The 22,560-nt window shown below is 50.2% G+C and overlaps 1 protein-coding gene across 1 annotated transcript in view; it reads right to left on the bottom strand.

Annotated features, from left to right (window-relative positions):
• LOC104636655 (protocadherin gamma-C5-like) overlaps positions 1 to 4,236 on the bottom strand; it is a 231,919-nt gene extending 227,683 nt beyond the window's left edge. The window contains exon 1 of the mRNA XM_075766130.1: positions 1,786 to 4,236. Coding sequence (XP_075622245.1) covers positions 1,786 to 4,221 — 2,436 coding nt within the window. The 5' untranslated portion in view covers positions 4,222 to 4,236. The remainder of the gene's footprint in view (positions 1 to 1,785) is intronic.
• Positions 4,237 to 22,560: the final 18,324 nt, after the last annotated feature.

Below are 22,560 nucleotides of genomic sequence, written 5' to 3'. Positions count from 1 at the left end.
GGTGGAGGAGCAAAACCGGGAATCCCAGGCAATGAGAAAACCACAGCGGTCACACCAGACCTACCAGATCCCATCTCTTTCAACATTCAAAACCCAGCATCATCGTATCAGTGCCATACATCCAACTCGGAATTTCTTTTGTCTGTGTCTCTGAGAAACCACGTCCTCACCTCCTCTGCCGGCTATAACTGCAACAGGTCTCAAACCTTAAGAATATTTTCTGGCAAATGCCGACGGCGGTTATCTTTGCTTGAACAAGCCAAGAAAAAACAGATAGACCCCTCACGAAAAGCCGTTGTATCTCACTTGTACATTAAAACCTCATCTCTCTTACGGTCTTATGCAGAAGACGAGGAAAGGTTAGAAAACTCTCCACACTACCTACCCGGTGGAGTAGCTCTCGCATATACACCAACGCTGAGTCTCTGTAGATGCTAATGAAAATACCTCGTCCCCTTCTCAGTAAGGTGTCGTTAGAAAATACGTTTTCCTGCTAACTCTGGTCATTTATCCAGTGGAGAATAATTTTTTTTCCTCCAGCTGCACCTATACACAACTCATGGCAGCAAATTAATAACCCATCAGAACGAGAAGTTGTTTTGACTTTGTGGTGTTTCAGGAGTCAAGAGGTAGCAAGCATATGAGCATCTCTGTATGAGGTCGAGAGAAGGATGTGGATATTTATATAGGGACCAGGGGACTCTGCTGAACCATGTCGGGGTCAATTCGCTGCCTCCTATATGGTGAGAATCGCCTATCACAACCCAGACACACCTTTTCATGCATCTTCACACACCGAAGTACCCTTTTAAATCGCTGTGTTAATCGATGTCACCAGTTCTGGGATTTTCTTTCCCCCCTTGTACACGAACCTCCGGGAGACAGCATAGTTAAGTCCCAGGAGGACGCAGCTAAGAACCAGCCTGCATCGGAGAGGGAAACATTTTCTTCCCACATGCATATCGCATGTGAGTTTGTGTCTGATGGATGGCAGCAGAGAAGATTAACGACAGTAAGGTTAGTTCATATGAAGCATAAGGTTATGTCTCAGCTTACATTCCCACCACACACAAAAGCACCAGTACAAAGTCACAATATTTCGGCAAGATCTAGGATCAGCACAAAAAATCTGTGCGGACCTTCACCGGGAGCCTTACAGTGTAATTTTCTCTCAACTTGAAAGCAGTCATTTTTATGTGCCACTAACGGACAATTACATTTCTATCGGATCCAAAGGATCCAAAGGATCCGATCCAAAGTAATGGAGTAGCGGGAAAAAAACCTCGATGGGCTATCAGAGGAATTGTTCGCCATCTAATACAAACCTATTAGTAGAACTTTGAGTGTCCTTAAGTGGGATTGATAAATTCGTTTGCTGAAGGCGATTTCAGAGTAACCTGAGACTTCACAGATGTTGGCTTTTAGGCTACAAGGTTGCCCAAAATACAGGGGACAGCAATGAAATTCTGTGAACTAGGAAGTAACCAGTTTCCAGGAAGTGTCAGAGGAAGACCTAGAGACTGAAATTTCCTTGTGCAGTTACACATGCAACGGAACCTTCCAGCCTTAGAGAAAGCTAGATACGGTGAGCTCAACCCAGCCGGTAGAGAGCATGGCACATAAAACACACACAGCAGACGCAGTTGAGGAAGAGACATTCAGGAGCTGGCGACCATCGTAAAACATGATTTCCAAGACTGCAAACCACGCACTTTGAAATGTCTCCGGCTACCGTAAGAATACTAAGCACTGCGTATGCAAATAAGGTTAAAAAAATCAACGCACCTGAAAGGAAACTTGGCCACCGTTCTCGTCAACGTGATCTCCCGTAGGGACGAGATCACCCGGAGCCTCAGCCGGTGCCCGAGCCGGGAGGGTGTCGCAGCAGCTGCCGCCCGACAAGCGGAGCTGGCTCTTGCGCGAGTCGGCGGTGAGCGACACCTCGTGCGAGTAGGAGTGCAGGAAGGCGCGGACGCCGTCGATGCCCACGAAGTGCGAGGCCGGGACGCCGCGCAAGGCGCCGCTGCCCGCCGCCAGCAGCTGCGAGCGGCGCCAGCGCCGCAGGCGCAGCGCCAGCAGCAGCAGCAGGAAGGCGAGGAAGAGGCAGGACACGGCGGCCACGGCCACCACCAGCCACCGCGTCAGGCTGCCGGCCGGCTCGCCCGGCGCCGCCGCCGCCGCGCTGCCCAGCTCCGACAGCAGCTCGGCCACGCTCTCGGCCAGCACCACCGTCAGCGTGGCCGTGGCCGACAGCGCCGGCCGCCCGTGGTCCTTCACCACCACCACCAGGCTCTGCCGCGCCGCGTCGCGGGCCAGCGGGAAGCGCGCCGTGCGCACCTCGCCGCTGTGCAGCCCCACGCGGAACAGCCCCGGCTCCGTCGCCTTGGCCAGCTCGTACGACAGCCACGCGTTCTGCCCCGCGTCCGCGTCCACCGCCACCACCTTGGCCACCAGCGCCCCGGGCTCGGCCGAGCGCGGCGCCAGCTCCACGCCCGCCCAGCCCGCGCCCGGCGCCGGCGCCGGCGGCGGGTACAGCACCTGCGGCGCGTTGTCGTTCTCGTCCACGATCACCAGCCGCACCGACACGTTGCTGCTCAGCGCCGGCGCGCCGCCGTCCTCCGCCCGCACCCACAGCCCCACCTCGCGCACCTCCTCGTAGTCGAAGGAGCGCAGCGCGTACAGCGCGCCCGTCTCCGCCTGCACCGACACGTAGGACGAGAGCGGCGCGCCCCGCACGCGCCCCTCCGACAGCCGGTACCGCACGCGCGCGTTCTGCCCCCAGTCCGCGTCCGCCGCCCGCACCGTCAGCACCAGCGCGCCCGCCGCGTTGTTCTCGGGCAGCCGGGCGCTGTAGCGCGCCTCCGCGAACACCGGCGCGTTGTCGTTCACGTCCAGCACCCGCAGCGCCAGCACCGCGCTGCTCCACAGCGACGGCGACCCGCCGTCCGCCGCCCGCACCGTCACGTTGTACTCCGACACCTTCTCACGGTCCAACTCCTCGGCCGTCACCACGCTGTAATAATTATCAAAGGTCTTCTCCAGGCGGAACGGCAGCCGCTCCGCGATGCTGCACCGCACCTCGCCGTTCGCCCCCGAGTCCCTGTCTTGGACATTGAAAATTGCGATGACAGTCCCCAGCGGTGTATCTTCTGGGACCGGACTGAATACTGACGTGATGACAATCTCGGGGACGTGGTTGTTCACGTCAGCTACCTTGATAAGAACCTTGCTGTGCGACGAGAGTCCTCCCGCGTCCCGGGCTTGCACGTGCAATTCGTAAAATGTCTGCTCCTCGAAATTCAGCTTTTCTTTTATCTCGATTTCTCCACTTTCAGGATCCAGCTTAAAAGTCTTGTCGAACTCTTCCGGGATTTTAAAGAACGAGTACTTCACCTCGGCGTTTGGCCCCTCGTCTCTGTCAGTCGCTGTCACCTGCAACACGCGACTTCCTACGGTCATGTCTTCTCTCACGGTCACCTTATACACAGACTGAGTAAATTCCGGAGCATTGTCGTTTCCATCTAACACAATGATTTGGATTGTTGTCGATCCCGATTTCATAGGACTCCCGTTGTCTGTGGCCGTCAGAGTCAAATTATGAGCAGCCTGCTCTTCTCGATCCAAAGATCGCTGCAATATTAATTCCGGATATTTCACACCGTCATCTCCGTTCTTCACGTCCAAGGTGAAATAACGGGTCTCGCTACACTCGTAATTCTGTAAAGAGTTCACTCCTATGTCGGGATCTTGAGCTTTCTCCAAAGGGAAACGCGTGCCTGGTGGGGTATACTCGCTGATTTCTAGGACGCTTTTCCTCTCTGGGAAACTGGGAGAATTATCATTAATATCCTGTACTTGTACCTCCCCTTTGTAAAGTTTCATTGGATTTTTTACAAGAATCTCAAAATTTATAACACATGTAGCAGCAGCGGCGCATATTTCTTCTCTGTCCACCCGCTCCTTGATAGATAAGTGGCCGTTTTGCAAGTCCAAAACAAAGTACTGCGTCCTACCTTTGTCAACAACGAAGGCGCCTCGATCGCGGAGCGCCGGCAGGTCGAGCCCCAGGTCCTTGGCCACGTCGCCCACGAACGAGCCCTTCGGCATCTCCTCGGGAAGCGAGTAGCGCAGCTGCCCCCACGCCGCCTCCCACGCCGCCACCAGCACGCACCACAGCAGGGCTCGCTCACGCCGGCCCCGGCGCCCTCCTCTCTCCGCCATTGCAAAACCCGGCAGCACCTGCCCGCTCGCCCCTCCGCCCACCGGAGCCGGCCTCCGGGTCACCGCTGCCGCCGCGCTCCTCCTGTCCAGCCTTCCCCCGAGCAGCCCAGCTCGGCTCGGCTGGGGCTCGGCTCGGTCCCACCGCACTGCTTGTGGCTCGGATCTTGCAGCCCCGCGGCTCGCTCGCCGGCTCGCTGTTGCTCCAGCTGTCGCCGCCCGCCCGTCGGCCCATCGTGAGCCAACAGCGACACTCGCAGCCACAGGCAGGAACTGCAGCGCTCTGGCGCTGAGAAGCCGCCCTCCGCCTTGCCGGATTCTCACTCCTGCTCAGACAACACCGTCTGCTGCAGCCCCGGCTGGCGATCATCCCTGATAACAGTACTTACAGAAGCAGGGGTCATGCACGCATTCGGGATGGTCGCTCCGACAAGTCCTGCCCACCGCATTGGTGCATAGAATCACAGAATGTCGGAATGATTGATAGAACAATGGAATGGAATGATGGAATGATGGAATGATGGAATCATAGAATGGTTTGGGAAGTGACCTTTAAAGGTTATCTACTTCAACTCCCCCCTACAACAAGGAGGGACATATTCAACTAGATAGACTGCTCAGAGCACTGTCCAATCTGACCTTGGATTTTACCAGCGATGGGGCATCCACAACCTCTCTGGGCTACCTTTTCCGGTGTTTCACTACCTTCATCGTAACAAATTTCTCCCTGATGTCTAGTCTGGATCTCCCCTCTTTTAGTTTAAAACCATCACCCCTTGTCCTGTCACTACAGGCCCATCCAAAAAAAAACCTGTCCCCATCTTTCTTATAAGCCCCCTTTAAGTATTGAATGGCTGCAAGAATGTCTCCCTGGAGCCTTCTCTTCTGCAGGCTAAACATCCCCAACTCTCTCAGCTTTTCCTCATAGCAGAGGTGTTCCATCCCCATTATCATTTTGTAGCGCTCCTCTGGACTCACTCCGACAGGCCCATGTCTTTCTTGCACTGGGGACACCCGAGCTGGACGCAGTACTCCAGGTGGCATCTCACCAGAGCGCAGTAGAGGGGAAGAGTCCCCTCCCTCGACCTGCTGGCCACACTGCTGGTGATGCAGCCCACCATACGGTTGGCTTTGGGGGCTGCGAGCGCACATTGGTGCCTCATGTCCCATTTGTCACCCACCAGTACCCCCAAGTCCTTCTCCACGGGGCTGCTCTCATTCCCCTCATCCCCCAGCCTGTATTCATCCCGGGGGTTGCCACAGTGCAGGTGCTGGACCTTGCGCTTGGCCTTCTTGAACCTCATGAATTTTGCATGGGCCCACTTCTCCAGCTCGTCCACGTCCCTCTGAATGGCATCCCCTCTCTCAGGTGCACCACTCAGCCTGACGCCATCTGCCAATGTGCTGAGGGCGCACTCGATCCCACTCTCTGTGTCACTGACAAAGCTACTAAACAGTACTGGTCCCCAGACAGAGCCCTGAGGGCCACCACTCATCACGGATCTCCATCCGGGCATAGAGCCATTGACCACCACTCTCTGGAGGCAACCATCCAGGCAAGTCCTTATCCACCAAACAGTCCATCCACCAAATCCATCTCTCTCCAATGTAGAGAGAAGGCTGTTGTGGAGGACCGTGCCAAAGGCCTTACAGAAGTCCAGGCAGATGACGTCCATTGCTCTTGCCTTGTGCACTGAGGTAATCGCTCCATCACAGAAGGCCACAGGGTTGGTCAGGGAAGACTTGCCCTTGGTGAAGCCATGCTGGCTGTCTCAAATCTCCTCCCTGTCCTCCATGGCTTCTAGGAGCATCTGTTCCTTGGTCATGCCAGGCTGACGGGTCAGTAGTTCCCGGGGCTCTCCTTTCTAACCCTTTTTAGAAATGGGTGCAATGTTTCCATTTTTCCAGTCTCCAGGGACTTCACCTGACTGCCATGACTTTCCAAATGTCATGGCCGGTGGCTTGACAACTACATCAGCCAATTCCCTCAGGACTCTCAGATGCATCTCGTCAGGTCCCATAGACTTATGTATGTTGAAATTGCTCAGCTGGTCTCAAACCTGATCGTCTCTTGCAGTGGCAGGGACTTTGCTCCCTGGTCCCTGTCTTCAGGTTCATCCACTGGAGCAGTGTGGGAAGAGAGGGGGCCAGTGAAGACTGAGGCAAAGACGTTGTTGAGTACCTCAGCCAGGATCCTCCTTGTCTGCTGTTACCAGTTTGCTAGTCATGTTCGTCAGGGCAGGTACCCTTTCTTTGACCTTCCTTTTCTGGCTGACATACCTATTGAAGATCTTCTTGATATTCTTTGCGGCCTTTGCCAAGTTCAGCTCCAGCCATGCCTTCGCCTTCTTGACCCCATCCCTACACAACCGGCCAAAGTCCCTATATTCCTCCCAGGATCCCTGTCCTTGCTTCCACTGCCTGTGCATTTCCTTCTTGCCTTTTAGTTTGACCAGCAGGTCTTTACTCAACTGTGCCGGTCTCTTGCCTTCCTTTCCTGACTTCTTACACGTGGAGATCGAGAGGTCTTGCGCTCTTTGGGAAGCGTCCTTAAAGATGGGCCAGCTCTGTTCTGCTCTCTTGTCCCTCAAGGCGGTTACCCAGGGGCTTCTACTGACTCACGCCTACAACAGCTGGAAGTTTGTCTTCCTGAAATTCTGGGTCCAGACTTTACCCTTCGCCTGACCCCTATCCCTCAGGACTGCAAACTCCACCAGTGCACGATCACTGTAGCCCAGGCTGCCTCCAATCTTGACGTCTCTGATTAGCTCACTCGTGTTGGTGACCAACAGGTCCCATCTGATAGGCCTGTCTGTTCCCAGGCCTGAGAAGTTATCCTTCCTAAAGGGCACCTCCAACGAGCCCCTCGGGAAAGTTCATCAGTGAGTTCAGGCCCTGCAGTATAGGCAACAGCTTCCCCCTCTGTCGTGGTTTAGCCCCAGCTGGCAGATGAGCACCATGCGGCTGCTCACTCACCACCCGCAGCAGGATGAGGAGAAGAATGGGAAACACAGAGGCAAAACCTCATGGGTTGGCATAAGAACAGTTTACTGGGACAGCAAAGGGAGAGGGAAATAGCAACAACAGTACTGATAAAGGAATAGACACAACGGGTGATAACAGAAAGCAATTTACCAATCTGACGACTGACCGGATGCTCAGCCCACACTCATACCATCCTGGAGCCTCACCGACCTGTCCCTCCCCAACTGGCCTTGTTTTATGGTGAGCATGATGTCACATGGTACAGAATAGCCCCCTGGCCAACTTGGATCACCTGTCCAGGCTCCTTGTGAAGATTAACTCTATTCTAGCCAAAACCAGGACACTATCCATCCCTTATTCTATACCACCTACATCATGCCCAGATCATACTCATATATCATTCCTTTAGTCCATGGGCCATCCCTCTAAAATGTCTGTTGAGTTAATTTAGTCTGTGACTTTGGGCTCCATCTGTCATGACAGTCTCTCGGGGCTGGAGCAATGGTGTGTGCTGCTGCATTGTTGCATGCTGCATCCAGAGTTCGCGGCTCGTGTATCTGACGTGGTCCATACTCGCAGTCTGCATGTTGAAGCTGTCGATTTTCAAGGAAGTTGCTGGGCACCAGTTGCTGAAGTCAGTTTGAGTTCTATCACCTCTGCACTTTGCTCGGTTTCATCAAATTCCATCCCTCATTAATATGGGTGATTCTTATGATAAAATCATTGATATAGCATATAGGAATTTTAGCAATGATGACATACAATGGCAGGGTTATTTAGCAATTAACATCATACAATTTGATTTATTGACTATTCTCATCCAAAATAAAATCCCCTTGAGGTACACATCGGACTTTCTCATCCTTTGTCATCACCCACCAAGTCTACTCTGGTCCCTGAACAAAAGCAGTCCTGCCGATGGGTTTGCCTTTGCCTGAAGCAGGGATAACCCAGACTGTCTTCCCCAACATATTTTTCATGCACACTAAAGGGACTTTATCCCCTTCTACAGGATGTGGAAGTTTTGATTGTGCAGGGCCAGCTCGATTGGCAGATCCCCTAGTGTTAACTAACTAGGTGGCCTTTGCTAAATGTGTGTCCCAATGTTTGAGGGTCCCACCACCCATTGCTCTCAGTGTAGTCTTTAACAGTCCATTGTATCATTCAATTTTCCCAGAGGCTGGTGCATGACAGGGGACGTGAAACACCCACTCAGTGCCATGCTCTTGGCCTAGCTGTCTGTGAGGTTGTTCTGGAGATGAGTCCCATTGTCTGACTCAATTCTTTTTGGGGTGCCATGTCACCACAGGACAGGCTTTTCAAGGCCCAGGATAGTGTTCCGGGCAGTGGCATGGGGCACAGGATATGTTTCCAGCCATCTGGTGGTTGCTTTGACTATTGAACGTACATAGCACTTGCCTTGGTGGGTTTATGGGAGTTTGATGTAATCAATCTGCCAGGCCTCCCCATATTTATATTTCAACCATCGTCCTCCATACCACAGAGACTTTACCCACTTGGCTTCCTTGATTGCAGCACACGTTTCACACTCATTGGTGACCTGTGAGATGGCATCCATGGTCAAGTCCACCCCTCGATCATGAGCCCATATATATGTTGCATCTGTTCCTTGATGGCCTGAGGTGTCATAGGCCCAACGAGCTATAAATAATTCACTCTCATGTTGCTAGTCCAGAACCACCTGAGCCATTTCAATCTTAGCAGCCTGATCCACCTGACTGTTTTTTTGATGTTCCTCAGTGGCTCGACTGTTGGATACGTCGCATCTATGTGATGTACCTTTACCACCAGGTTCTCTAGCTGGGCAGCAATATCTTGCCACAATGGGGCAGCCCAGATGGGTTTGCCTCTGCGCTGCCAGTTGCTCTGCTTCCATTCCTGCATACACCCTGTCATGGTTTTACCCCAGCCACCAGCTGAGCACCACGCAGCCGCTCGTTCACTCCCCCCTCCCCCCGCCCCAGTGGGATGGGGAGGAGAATGGGAAGGAAAAGACAAGACCTGGTGGGTTGGTATAAGGACAGTTTACTAGGATAGCAAAGGGAGAGGGGAAGACAAAACAAAACAATACTTAACAGAGTATATGAAACTGGTGATACAGAATGCAGTTTCTCACCCGAGGACTATACAACTCAGACCGCATGCTCAGACCTGTCCCGAAACCGGACTGTCCCCGAGCCACGCGTCCTGGAGCTGCTACTGCCCCTCCCCGGCTAGCCCCCTTTTTATGCTGAGCATGATGTCACATGGTATGGAATACCCCCTTTGGCTAGTTTGGGCCACCTGTACTGTCTATGTCCCCTCCCAACTCCTTGTGCACCCCCAGCCGTCCCACTGGCAAGGCAGTGCGAGAAGCAGAAGAGGCCTTGGCTCTGTGTAAGCACTGCTCAACAACAGGTCCACATAACAAAAACATCTCTATATTATCAATGTTATTTCCAGCACAAATCCAAAACATAGCCCCATACTAGCTACTGTGAAAAAGGAAAAAAAAAAAAAAAAGAACCCTCTCAGCTGAAACCAGGACATTATCCACCCCTTATTCCATACTATTTACATCATGCTCAGGTCCCACACAATTCAATACATCCTCATTAACCACTACCACCTTTCTCATCCCTTAATAGTATACTGATATCATTCCCTTAGTCTGTGGACTACGCTCTTAAAATGTCAATAAATGTCCACAAAATGTCCATTGAGTTCACTCAGCCCATATCCTTGGGCTTCATTTATCATACCAATCTCTCAGGGCAGGAGTAATGATGTGTACTGTTGGACTCCTACATGCTGCATTCCGGAACTTGCGACTGGTGTTTGGTGTGGTCCATGCTTAAAGTCCATGGGTTGAAGGTGTTGTGTTTGTTGTTTTTTTTTTCCAAAGAAGTTGCTGAGCACCAGTTGCTAAGGCCGGTTCTAATTCCATCATCACAGTATTCATCCTTCATTAATTTAGGTGATTCTTACTGTAATACCATTGATACAGCATATAACAATTGTAGCAATGATAAGATACAATGACAGGGTTATTTTAGCAGTTAACAGCATACATTTTAATTTATTGGCTATTCTCAGATCCCCTTGAGGTACACATCGGACTTCCCCATCCTTCTGCGTCACCCACCAGGTGCACCCAGGTCCTTGAGCAAAAGTAATCCCACGGATGGGTTTGCCTTTGCCTGAAGCAGGGCTAACCCAGACTGTCTTCCCTAACATATTCTTCATGCACACTACAGGAACTTTATCTCCTTCTACAGGCTGTGGAAGTTTTGATTGTGCAGGGCCAGGTCAACTGGTAGACCCCCTAGTGTTAACTAACCAGGTGGCCTTCGCTAAATGTGTGTCCCAATGTTTGAGGGTCCCACCACCCATTGCTCTCAATGTAGTTTTTAGCAGTCCATTGTATCGTTCAATTTTCCCAGAGGCTGGTGCATGATAGGGGATGTGATACACCCACTCAATGCCGTGCTCTTTGGCCCAGGTGTCTGAGGTTGTTCCGGAAATGAGTCCCATTGTCTGATTCGATTCTTTCTGGGGTGCCATGTCACCACAGGACTTGCTTTTCAGGGCCCAGGATAGTGTTCCGGGCAGTGGCGTGGGGTACAGAATATGTTTCCAGCCATCCAGTGGTTGCTTCCACCATTGTAAGAACATAATGCTTGCCTTGGTGGGTTTGTGGGAGTTTGATGTAATCAATCTGCCATGCCTCCTCGTATTTATATTTCAGCCACCGTCCTCCATACCAGACAGGCTTTACTCGCTTGGCCTGCTTAATGGCAGCGCATGTTTCACATTCATGGATAACCTGTGAGATAGCATCCATGCTCAAGTCCACCCCTCGGTCACGAGCCCATCTATATGTCGCATCTGTTCCTTGATGGCCTGAAGTGTCATGCGCCCAGCGAGCTATAAATAATTCACCTTTATGTTGCCAGTCCAAATCCACCTGAGCCACCTCAATCTGAGCAGCCTGATCCACCTGCTGGTTGTTTTGATGTTCCTCAGTAGCCCGACTCTTGGGTACATGGGCATCCACATGACGCACTTACACAACAAGCTTCTCTACCCGGGCAGCAATATCTTGCCACAGTGGGGCAGCCCAGATGGGTTTACCTCTGCGCTGCCAGTTGCTCCGCTTCCACTGCTGTAACCACCCCCACAGAGCATTGGCCACCATCCATGAATCAGTAGAGAGGTAAAGCATCGGCCACTTCTCTCTTTCAGCAATATCTAAAGCCAGCTGGATGGCTTTCACCTCTGCAAACTGGCTCGATTCACCTTCTCCTTCTGCAGCTTCCACAACTCGCCGTGTAGAACTCCATACAGCAGCCTTCCACCTTCGATGCTTCCCCACGATGCGACAGGACCCATCAGTGAAGAGGGCATATGGCTTCTCATCTTCTGTTAGTTTATTATACAGTGGGGCTTCTTCAGCACGTGTCACCTCCTCCTCTGGTGACATTCCAAAGTCTTTGCCTTCTGGCCAGTCTGTGATCACTTCCAGAATTCCTGGACGACTGGGGTTTCCTATTCGAGCCCGCTGTGTAATCAGTGCAACCCACTTACTCCATGTAGCATCGGTTGCATGGTGTGTAGAGGGGGCCCTCCCTTTGAACATCCAACCCAGCACTGGCAGTCGGGGTGCCAGATGGAGCTGTGCTTCAGTACCAATCACTCCTGAAGCAGATCGAACCCCTTCATATGCTGCCAATATCTCCTTTTCCATTGGAGTGTAGTGGGCTTCAGATCCTCTGTATCCCTGACTCCAAAACCCCAGGGGTCGACCTTGAGTCTTCCCTGGTGTTTTCTGCCAGAGACTCCAGGTAGGGCCATTCTCCCCAGATGCAGTGTACAGCACGTTCTTTACATCTTGTCCTGCTCGGACTGGCCCAAGGGCCACCACATGAACTATTTCTTGTTTAATTTGTTCGAAAGCTTGTCGTTGCTCAGGGCCCCATTCAAAATCATTCTTCTTCCGGGTTACATGGTAGAGAGGGCTTACAATGAGACTGTAATTCGGAATGTGCATCCGCCAGAAACCCACAACGCCTAGAAAAGCTTGTGTCTCCTTTTTATTGGTTGGTGGAGACATGGCTGCTATTTTGTTGATCACATCCACTGGGGTGTGATGATGCCCATCATGCCATCTTATTCCTAAAAACTGGATCTCCTGTGCAGGCCCCTTGACCTTACTTCGTTTTTATAGCGAAACCAGCTTTCAGCCAGATTTGAATTATTTTCTTCCCTTTCTCAAAAACTTCCTCTGCTGTGTTGCCTCATACAATGATGTCATCAATGTATTGCAGGTACTCCAGGGCTTCATCCTTTTCCAGTGCAGTCTGGATCAGTCCATGGCAAATGGTGGGGCTGTGTTTCCACCCCTGGGGCAGGCGATTCCAGGTGTACTGGACATTCCTCAAAGTGAAAGCAAACTGTGGCCTGCACTCTGCTGCCAAAGAGATTGAGAAAAATGCATTAGCTATATCAATTATGGTGTACCACTTGGCTGCCTTTGAGTCCAGTTCATACTGAAGTTCCAGCATGTCTGGCATGGTGGTGTGACTTTGTTCAGGCCACGATAGTCTACTGTTAGCCTCCACTCTCCACTGGACTTCTGTATTGGCCATATGGGACTGTTAGAGGGTAAGCAAGTTCTGCTGATCACTCCCTGGCTCTCCAGTTAACGAATTAGCTGATGGATGGGAATTAGGGAGTCTTGGCTGGTGCGGTATTGTCACTGGTGCACCGTTGTGGTAGTGATTGGCACCTGTTTTTCTTCAACCCTCAGCAACCCCTCAACAGGACGGTCCTCCTAGAGACTGGGCAAAGTAGACAACAGTTCAATTTTTCCCTGTCTCCAAGGCAGCTATACCAAAAGCCCACTGGTACCTTTTGGGTCTTTGAAATACCCTCTCCAGAGGTAATCTATGCATGGAGCCTCTGGACCAGTCACAATGGGGTGCTTTTCCCAGTCATTCCCAGTTAGACTCACTTCAGCCTCCAGCAGAGTCAACTGTTGGGATCCCCCTGTCATACCAGAAATACAAATGGGTTCCACCCCTTCATAGCTTGATGGCATTAAAGTACACTGTGCACTGGTGTCCACTAGAGCCTTGTACTCTTGTAGATCTGACATACCAGGCCATCAGATCCATACAGTCCAATAAACCTGGTTGTCCCTCTCCTCCACCTGGCTGGAGGCAGGGCCCCTCTAATCCTGCTCATTGTATTCACTACTCACTTCTTGCAAAAAGGACTTAGAAGACCCTTCAAGAGGATTTTAAGTGTGATCAGGCCTTTCAGTCAGAGTGGGGGGCTGCCCAGTGGAAACTGGAGCAGCATTTTTCCTGGAAGAATCCCTTTTTATGACTGTTTTGCCTTGCATCTCAAGTGCTCTAACCCGTAGAGTTGACGTAGGTTTTCCATCCCACTTCCTCATGTCCTCTCTGTGGTCATGCAGGTAAAACCACAGGATGCCTCATGGTGTGTATGCTGTATATCCCCTCTCTGGAGCACAGGAACGTTTAGTCCTAACAGCTGAAATACTGATCTGTACAGATGGGGAGTAGGACATATCCTCTTTGAGTCGCCAGACCTCCCAGGACAGTTTCTCCACAGCTGAGATGAGGGAGGAAGAGAGACCTTCTTCATATTGCCGGAGTCAGCTAGCCACTTCATCCACTGTTGGTGCCTTTTGGCTTTTCCAGTCTATTACTGCCAGTGAGTTGGCGTATGATGATGGTGCACTCCGTACAAACTTCTGCCACATGAGTTGGGTACATTTGACTTCATCAGGATCTGTGGGTAACTGCACGTTGTTCGTGTCATAATAAACCATCTCCCGCATGGCTAATTTGCTCAGATATTGGATACCTCTCTCCATGGTGGTCCACTTGCCTGGCCAACAGACATCATCTTCACTGAAGGGATATCTTCCCCTCATGCTTGAAAGAAGCTGTCTCCAGAGGCTGAGGGCTTGTGGCTTTTTCCCAATTGCCTTGTCGATGCCCCTTTCCCTAGACAGAGATCCCAGCTTCTTGGCCTCCCTACCCTCTAATTCCAGGCTACTGACCCCATTATCCCAGCATCGGAGCAGCCAGGTAATGATGTGCTGACCTGGACGGCGGCTGAAATCTTTTCTCATATCTCGCAGCTCACTCAGAGACAGGGATCGGGTGATTACCTCTGGTTCTGGCACTTCCTCCTGTTCTCATGATGGTCCCGGTTCGTGATCATCTTTCACTAAGTGAACTGATTTCTTTCTGTACTTCTTCTTGTGTATAGGGGTGACTGATACTGGTACGGGTTGATCTTTTGGCTCAGCTACAGTGCCTGTCACCAGGGTTTCAGTAGGCACAGTGCCTGTTGTGGGGGTTTGGATATCTGCAGTGCCCGTGGGTCTGTTCTCCCTCTCTTCCCCCTGATGGTGCTGCCTACTATTGAGCAGTGTTTGGTAGATAGTGGCCAGGGCCTAGCACAGCACAGTAAGTTGTGCCTCCTTTGGAATAGCCATATGTGGTGGACTGACCCTGTCTAGAGGCCAGGTGCCCCCCAGAGCCACTCTATCACTCCCCCTCCTTAACTAGACAGGGGAGAAAAAGTATAACAAAAAGCTTATGGGTCAAGATAAGGATAGGGAGAGATCACTCACTAAATATCATCACGGGCAAATCAGACTGAACTTAGAGAGAAAATTAATCTAATTTATTACTACGCAAAACAGAGTAGAGGAATGAGAAATAAAATCAAACCTTAAAACACCTCCCCCCACCCCTCCCATCTTCCCGGGCTCAACTTCACTCCCAGTTTCAACCTCCGGCCCCCTCTCAGCAGCACAGGGGGACAGGGAATGGGGGTTATGGTCAGTTCATCACACATTGGTTTTGCCGCTTCTTCATCCTCAGGGGGAGGACTCCTCTCATTGTTCCCCTGCTCCAACATGGAGTCCCTCTCACAGGAGACAGTCCTTCATGAACTTCTCCAAGGTGAGTCTCTCCCACGGGCTACAGTCCTTCACGAACTGCTCCAGCGTGGGTCTCTCCCATGGGGTGCAGACCTTCAGGAGCAAACTGCTCCAGCGTGGGTCCCCCACAGGGTCACAAGTCCTGCCAGCAAACCTGCTCTGGCGTGGGGTCCTCTCTCCATGGGTCCACAGGTCCTGCCAGGAACTTGCTCCAGCGTGGGCTCCCCACATGGTCACAGCCTCCTTCAGGTGTCTCCACCTGCTCTGGCGTGGGGTCCTCCACGGGCTGCAGGTGGAATCTCTACACCCCCTCATCCTCCCTCCATGGGCTGCAGGGGGACAGCCTGCTTCACCATGGTCTTCACCATGGGCTGCAGGGGGATCTCTGCTCCGGCGCCTGGAGCACCTCCTCCCCCTCCTTCTGCACTGACCTTGGTGTCTGCAGAGTTTCTTCCATCTTCTCACTCCTGTCTCCAGCTGCAAAAGCTCCCTCTAACTGTTTTTTCCCTTCTTAAATATGTTACCACAGAGGCGCTGATTGGCTTGGCCTTCAGCAGCAGCGGGTCCATCTTGGAGCCAGCTGGTATTGGCTCTATCAGACACAGATGAAGCTTCTAGCAGCTTCTCACAGAAGCCACCCCTGTAGCCCCCCCACTACCAAAACCTGGAGTTTCTCTCGTATGAGGACAAGCTGAGAGACCTGGGTCTGTTTAGCCTATAGAAGAGAAGACTGAGAGGATATCTCATCAATGCTTAGAAATATCTAAAGGGTGGGTGTGAAGAGGATGGGGCTAGGTTCTGTTCAGTGGTGCCCAGTGACAGGACAAGGGGGAATGGGCACAAACTGGACCACAGGAAGTTCCATGTGAACATGAGGAAAAACTTCTTCACTTTGAGGGTGACCGAGCACTGGGACAGGCTGCCCAGAGAGGTTGTGGAGTGTCCTTTTCTGGAGATGGTCAAAACCTGCCTGGACACAATCCTGTGCAACCTGCTTTAGCTGAACCTGCTGTAGCAGGGAGTTCGACTAGATGATCTCCAGAGGTTCCTTCCAACTGGTACCATTCAGTGATTCTGTGATTCTGGTGCCAAGGCCTGTGCCATTCATGCTGTGACCCTGGATTCCCTGTCCTCAACGTCAGGGAATGACAGTCCTCCAATCAGAAAGTGTTTGCACAATAAATGTGCATGTAGAATGATGGCGCATGGGTAAAACGGCTCCTGATTCCTGTGTGAAAGCTCCTCTATCCATGTCTATCTTCCTGTAACATTGCAATGCATAGTTTCTTCATAGCTGTAATTACACTGTCTTTCCCAGAAGGTCATGTTTCCTGTTTCTGGATATTGCATTTGCATTTGAAACTGTGCGTGGTTTTTTACAGCAAATACTTACTTCAAACACTTAAGAGAGAATTTTAGGTGTGAGGAAAATGAATCAGAACCTAAAAGAGAATCTGTTGCAATTTCCCAGAAGACCTAGCTTGAGAACGAGGCTCATGATAAGATGATTATGCCTATGGCTTCCTTATTGTGGCAGATAAGCAGGCCTCATATTGGAAAAATGGCTGAGCCCTGTTGACTCTTTCTTCAAATGAAACTCCCTATGGTGCAGTCCAGAGTAAGACTTTAGAGCCACACTTGCAGCGTGAGATACGAATGACTTGCAGGTGGTCTCAGGGATGAATTTCCACACGCGCAGTGAAGAGCAAGAAGACTGCCCAGTGAGTTTCTCTGACAACACTTCGTCTTATAATGCTTCTTGCCTTGCTTGTCTGATTCATGGCCTTGGGTTTTTTTCTTTACCTGGTCCTATATGGATGTAGGTTTACTTGTAATTATCAGCATAGCTTTGTTTAGCAATGTGTCATGTGTTAGTGCCTCTTGCTCTTGCTAGAGTGAGTGTGAAAGGCAGGAGATGTGAGGGTATCTTTGTGTTCTGTTATTGTTTCGGGGAATAGATGTAAACATGACCTCAGTAGAAGTCGCATCTCTGTGGAAGAGTGTGTGTGAAAAAGAGGGGAGGAGATTCCCCCTGCACCATGCGTTTGATGAAGCCGTTCTCTGTTGGGTGGCCACTCCTCTGGCTGTTTATCCTTTGTGAGCTTTGGAATCCTTCTTTTTCTTGTCAGAATGTTGGTGAGGAGACAATGTACCTCCCTTCCTGGTGTGATTGTACAACATTATCCTCTCACAATACAAGGAAGACAAAGCTTTGTTCAGAATGTGCTGTGTGCTGATGCCTCTTGCTCCCGAGAGGTGAACGTGGGATTGTGGCTCAGCCTTGCAGTTTGTGTGTGAGACAGGAGAAATGAGGCTACTGGTTTTATCACATCATAACTGTGTTACATGCTCTTCACTGACCCAGTCTCTGCTGTAGGACAGCTCCTCTTTTACAACCTCTGTGTTTCTTCTGTGTAGTTAGCAGACAATGCAGCTTCATTTTAGCGCAGAGCTGTAAAGATATGTGATATCCGTGGGTGATGGTGGTCCATGTTGAAGAGTAATGGTCTGGGCAACCGGCCCTTTGATGACAAGTGCTTGCCAATTATATGGGTGAAACAATACGATGGAAGGTGTTGTGAGGGGTTGGTGACACAAGTCCTGGCAAGTGTTTGTGAGGGCTGTTAAAGGACACAAGAGAGATGGTTTGCTGCTTTCCCTGTTTGGTGTCCAGCTGTAGTATTATGCCAGAAGTTTCTTCTTCCAAATAAGTTTGGGCTACGACATGTCACTCAAGCTGCATTGGGAGCCCTGGGAGGATCCTCCTATGTGTCATGATGTTTTTAACTAACAGCTTGCTTCCATACATATAGCAAGTGCCATAATCGGCGCTTTGGGAGGAGCCAACTGTGCTTTCATTCCCTACTAAATACCTGAATTATGTACCTACTTTAATTGTCTGTCCTGGTTTCAGCTGAGAGGATTGATTTTTCTTTATAGTAGCTAGTGTGGGGATATGTTTTGGATTTGTGCTGGAGACAGCATTGATAATATAGAGATGTTTTTGTTCTAGGGACCTATGGTTGAGCAGTGTTTACACGGGGCCAAGGCCTTTTCTGCTTCTCGCACTGCCCTGCCAGCAGGATGGCTGGGGGTGCACAAGAAGTTGGGAGGAGACACAGACAGGACAGGTGACCCAAACTGACCAAAGGGATATTCCATACTATATGACATCATGCTCAGTTTATAAGGAGCTCTGTGTGTGTGTGTGTGTGTGCATTTGGAGCGATGGCGTTTGTCTTCCCAAGTAACCGTTACGTGTGATGGAGCCCTGCTTTCCTGGAGATGGCTGAACACCTGCCTGCCCATGGGAAGTGGTGAATGAATTCTTTGCTTTGCTTTGCTTGTGCACGTGGCTTTTGCTTTACCTATTAAACTGTCTTTATCTCAACCCACGAGTTTTCTCACTTTAACTTTTCCAATTCTCTCCCCCATCCCGATTGGGGGGAGTGAACGAGCAGCTGCGTGGTGCTCAGCTGCCAGCTGGGGTAAAACCACAACATTGTCATAATCTAGAAGAGTATGTTCTAATCTCTTCCTTTCTGCAGGTGTCTTTCTTGCCTTGTGCATTGGAATGATCTGAAGGTGGGCCGTTGTCTCTGCTCAGATTCCAAGTGGCCAAGCTGTGAGTTCATCAGTTTACACCTTTTCTGTTGCATGATGTTTCCCGTGAATGGCAGTTATTGAGAATAGACATGCACTTTACGTTAAGATTTGAGTGTAATGTGTCTTCCAAGTTGCCCATGTGCTGAAGTAGGATGATGGTGTCTTTGAGTTGATACTTTGACGACTGGGTCTTGATCGGGGCTGCACATCACTTATGTGCTTGAGAACATTTTACATTTCTTGAAAATAGTGTTATCAAAATCGTGTTATGAGCAGAGAAATCTCTTTGTATGCGTCTGTGTTATGATCCTTGCTCTCAGATAAGGTGTAGTTCTGTGTACAACTTTTCCTTCAATGGTGCCTGTCTGCGAAGGTAGCTTTCCTTTTGTGTGATGTTTGGGCAGGAGGACATATTCTGTCCTTAAAGAGACAGGGCAGGTGAAAAAGTTTGCTATGGTGTGGTTTGAAATGTCTGAAAGATGTAAAGATGGTGTAAAAGTTCAGTTGGTCCTAGTTGTTAGATGAAGCCCATGGTTGTGTTTCTATGCATTTTCTTCTTTTTTATTGTCCCAAGACTTGACTTTGAGGAACTGTGACTATGGTCTGTGGTTCGAGCTTCTGTGCGAGGCTCCTGTGGACTTTTGATCAACTAGATGCCCTTCTTGTGTACCTACTGTAGTTTACACAATCTGAAATATAAAAGCTATGTTTCCCTCACTTCGGTAGGTTCGTCCATTCATGCCTTCTCGTGATGGTGTTTATTTTTTTGTTCAGTCTCATGGCTTAGCCCTGGTTGGCAGCTGAGCACCACACAGCTGCTCACTCCCCACCCCCCACCGCCCACTTTGGTCCCCCCAGGAGGATGGGGAGGAGAATGGAAAAGACAAAGGCAAAACCTAGTGGATTGGGATAAGGCCAGTTTACTGGGACAGCAAAGGGAGAGGGAAATAACAGCAGTACTGATAACGGAATATACACAACAGGTGATAATAGAAAACAATTGAATGATCAAATGACTGACCAGATGCTCAGCCCACACTCAGACTGTCCCGGACTCGTGTAGACCCACCCCTCCCTGACTAGTCCCCTTTTATGGTGAGCATGACGCCACATGGTATGGAATAGCCCCCTGGCCAACTTGGCTCACCTGTCCTGGCTCCTTGTGAAAATGAACCCTATCCTAGCCAAAACCAGGACACCCTCAAAAAGGTTAAAAAAGGTAATAAAACATCCAGTTATGAACCGTATCAAGCACACGAACCCTTGAGCTGGAACGACCAAAAAACCAGCTGTTTGTCACCAGGAGGTGCACGTTCCTTGTGGTCTCAGTAAGAGCGAGAGAGGCACGCTGACTCTCAAAGATGTCATTCAGAACTCTGCCTCTTATAGCTCTCACTATTGGAAGAGATTAGCATAGAGAATGGTACGTCCCTGTAGAGGCCGAGAACCCTGAGCAGAGTAGCTTCACACAGGACTCCAGCCACGCACAGCATGCCATGCAGACCCTGGTCATAGAAAAGAAAGAGTGCCCTCGTTTCAGCAACTCACGCCATTTTAGCGCTTTCCTGCAAGAAAGCATTTCTATTCATCATTTCTGCTGTAGAAGAAGTTTGCCTGTGGACTTCCTGCTCGCAGGTGGCTTTCTTGCTGGTACCACGTGGGAGCAGCCTGCATGCTCCTCATTTAAATGAGCTGAGTTTATCCTTCCAGGAAAGGATTTGTGCAACACGACATAGCACAGGACAGCACAGGACAGGCCTGTGCCTGAAAGGAGGCTGTAAGGAGGTGGGTGTTGGTCTCTTTTCCCAAGGAGGAAGTGACGGGATGACATGAAATGGGCTCAGGTTTCACCAGAGGAGGTTTAGATGAAATGTTAGGAAACATTTCTGCACCCAAAGGATTGTCAGGCCTTGGAACAGGCTGCCCTGTGCTTCAGTCACCATCTCTGGAGGTGGCACTTAGGGACATAGTTTAGTGGCAGACGTGGTTAAGTTAACGGTTGGACTTGATGATCTCAGGGATCTTCTCCAAACTAAGTGATTCTATCATTCCACTCAGGTTAACTGGATCGTAGATCATTCTCTCCTGGATGTACAACGGTGTTCTGTCAGCATCACTACACCAGTCCTTTGCTCAGGACTTACTGTGTATCAAGACCTTGTGGAAGGGACGGCATTTCCCTAGAGCAAAGCCTCTCCTTGGAAGCAGTTTTTGTTCACCAAATGCCCACCTCCTGGCGCTCCCCCAAGTACTTCTCAAAGGAACACGTACGCTGTCTTTGTGTCAGCCATCTTCTGACACTGCTACAACTTTAGCGTCACTCCCCCCACCTCACTGCTTTGATGAGGCCTTTGCACACCCAGGCCCCTGTTAGCATACGGGCCAGTTACCCCTGACCTGGATCGAACTGCGCCCTGTTGTCACAAGAAGCTCAGTGGTCAGAAGACTTACAGAGGCCTGCCAGCAATTCCCTGCTCCCCACAACTTTCCTCAAAGCTCTTTCAACCATATCTCCAATCAGAAACAAAGTCCCCGCTCAACTTGACCTCAAACAAAGGACAAAATGAGAAAAAACCTCCCAGACTTTTCAAAAACTCTCACAGAGCTCTCCCAGAAAGAACATCCCTTCAAAGACTCCACACAAGGCATTTGGGGGTTCTCTTTATTGCCTTTTTACACACAAGGGTACACTGGTTTACAACAGTACAGTTCAGAACTGCAGCACAACACAGCGTGAGGGCTTCTGAATATTCCGTGCCACGCTGCCTTCATTCAAATAATCTGTTATCACACATGGGGTGACAGTCCTTCTTAAGGGGAATAGGCAAGGCAAGGCTGAAAGGCAGTTCACAGAGTAGAAGGAGAAAGGGCAAAAAGGAGGATGCAAATGCTCTTACACAAACCCAGAAAATCATATTGGGACAGCTTTCCCCTCCCATCAAGAAGCCTCTGAATTGGGAAACAACAATGAGTTGGGTCTATTCAACAGGCCCTCTTCCAAGTTCATCTCAATTCCACCTTCGGACAAAGTACCTTGAAGCAACTGGTGGAGTTTCCTGACAACACCCCCAAACACAATGAACGTCTTTTCACAACTCCGTACAGTTACGGTCTATAAACAGCACCAGCTGTATCGGCTGAATGTTCACAAGTCCATGCGGCCTGCTGGGATTCATCCCAGAGTACTGAAGGAGCTGGCGGATGTTACAGCAGGACCCGTCTTGATCACCTACCAGAGGTCTTGGGACTCTGGGGAGGTCCCCGCTGACTGGAAGCTAGCCAACATTCTTCCAATTTACAAGAAAGGCGTGAGGAAAGACCCAGGAAACTACAGACCTGTGAGTTTAACCTCACTTCCTGGAAAATCTGTGGAGAAGATCTTACTGGGTGCGATGGAAAGGCATGTAAAGAGCAATGCAATCAGCAGGACCATGGCTTCACCCAGGGAAAGTCCTGTTTAATTAATTTTCTATCCTTCTATGATAAGGTCACCCACCTTGTGGATGAAGGGAAGATGGTGGATGTGGTATGTCAGGATTTTGATGAGCATTGTAGGTCCTTTCTCACTAAAATACTCTATTCTGTTCTGATCTGTTCTCTTCTATTCTCTTCTATTCTATTCTATTCTATTCTATTCTATTCTATTCTATTCTATTCTATTCTATTCTATTCTATTCTATTCTATTCTATTCCATTCCATTCCATTCCATTCCATTCCATTCCATTCCATTCCATTCCATTCTATAGCTATTCTATATCTATTCTGT

Source organism: Balearica regulorum, chromosome 14 (genome assembly GCF_011004875.1).
Source record: "Balearica regulorum gibbericeps isolate bBalReg1 chromosome 14, bBalReg1.pri, whole genome shotgun sequence".
In the NCBI taxonomy this organism is placed as follows: Eukaryota; Metazoa; Chordata; class Aves; order Gruiformes; family Gruidae; genus Balearica; species Balearica regulorum.
Note: the sequence above shows the minus strand (reverse complement) of the source record. Positions and strands in the feature narration are given on the sequence as shown.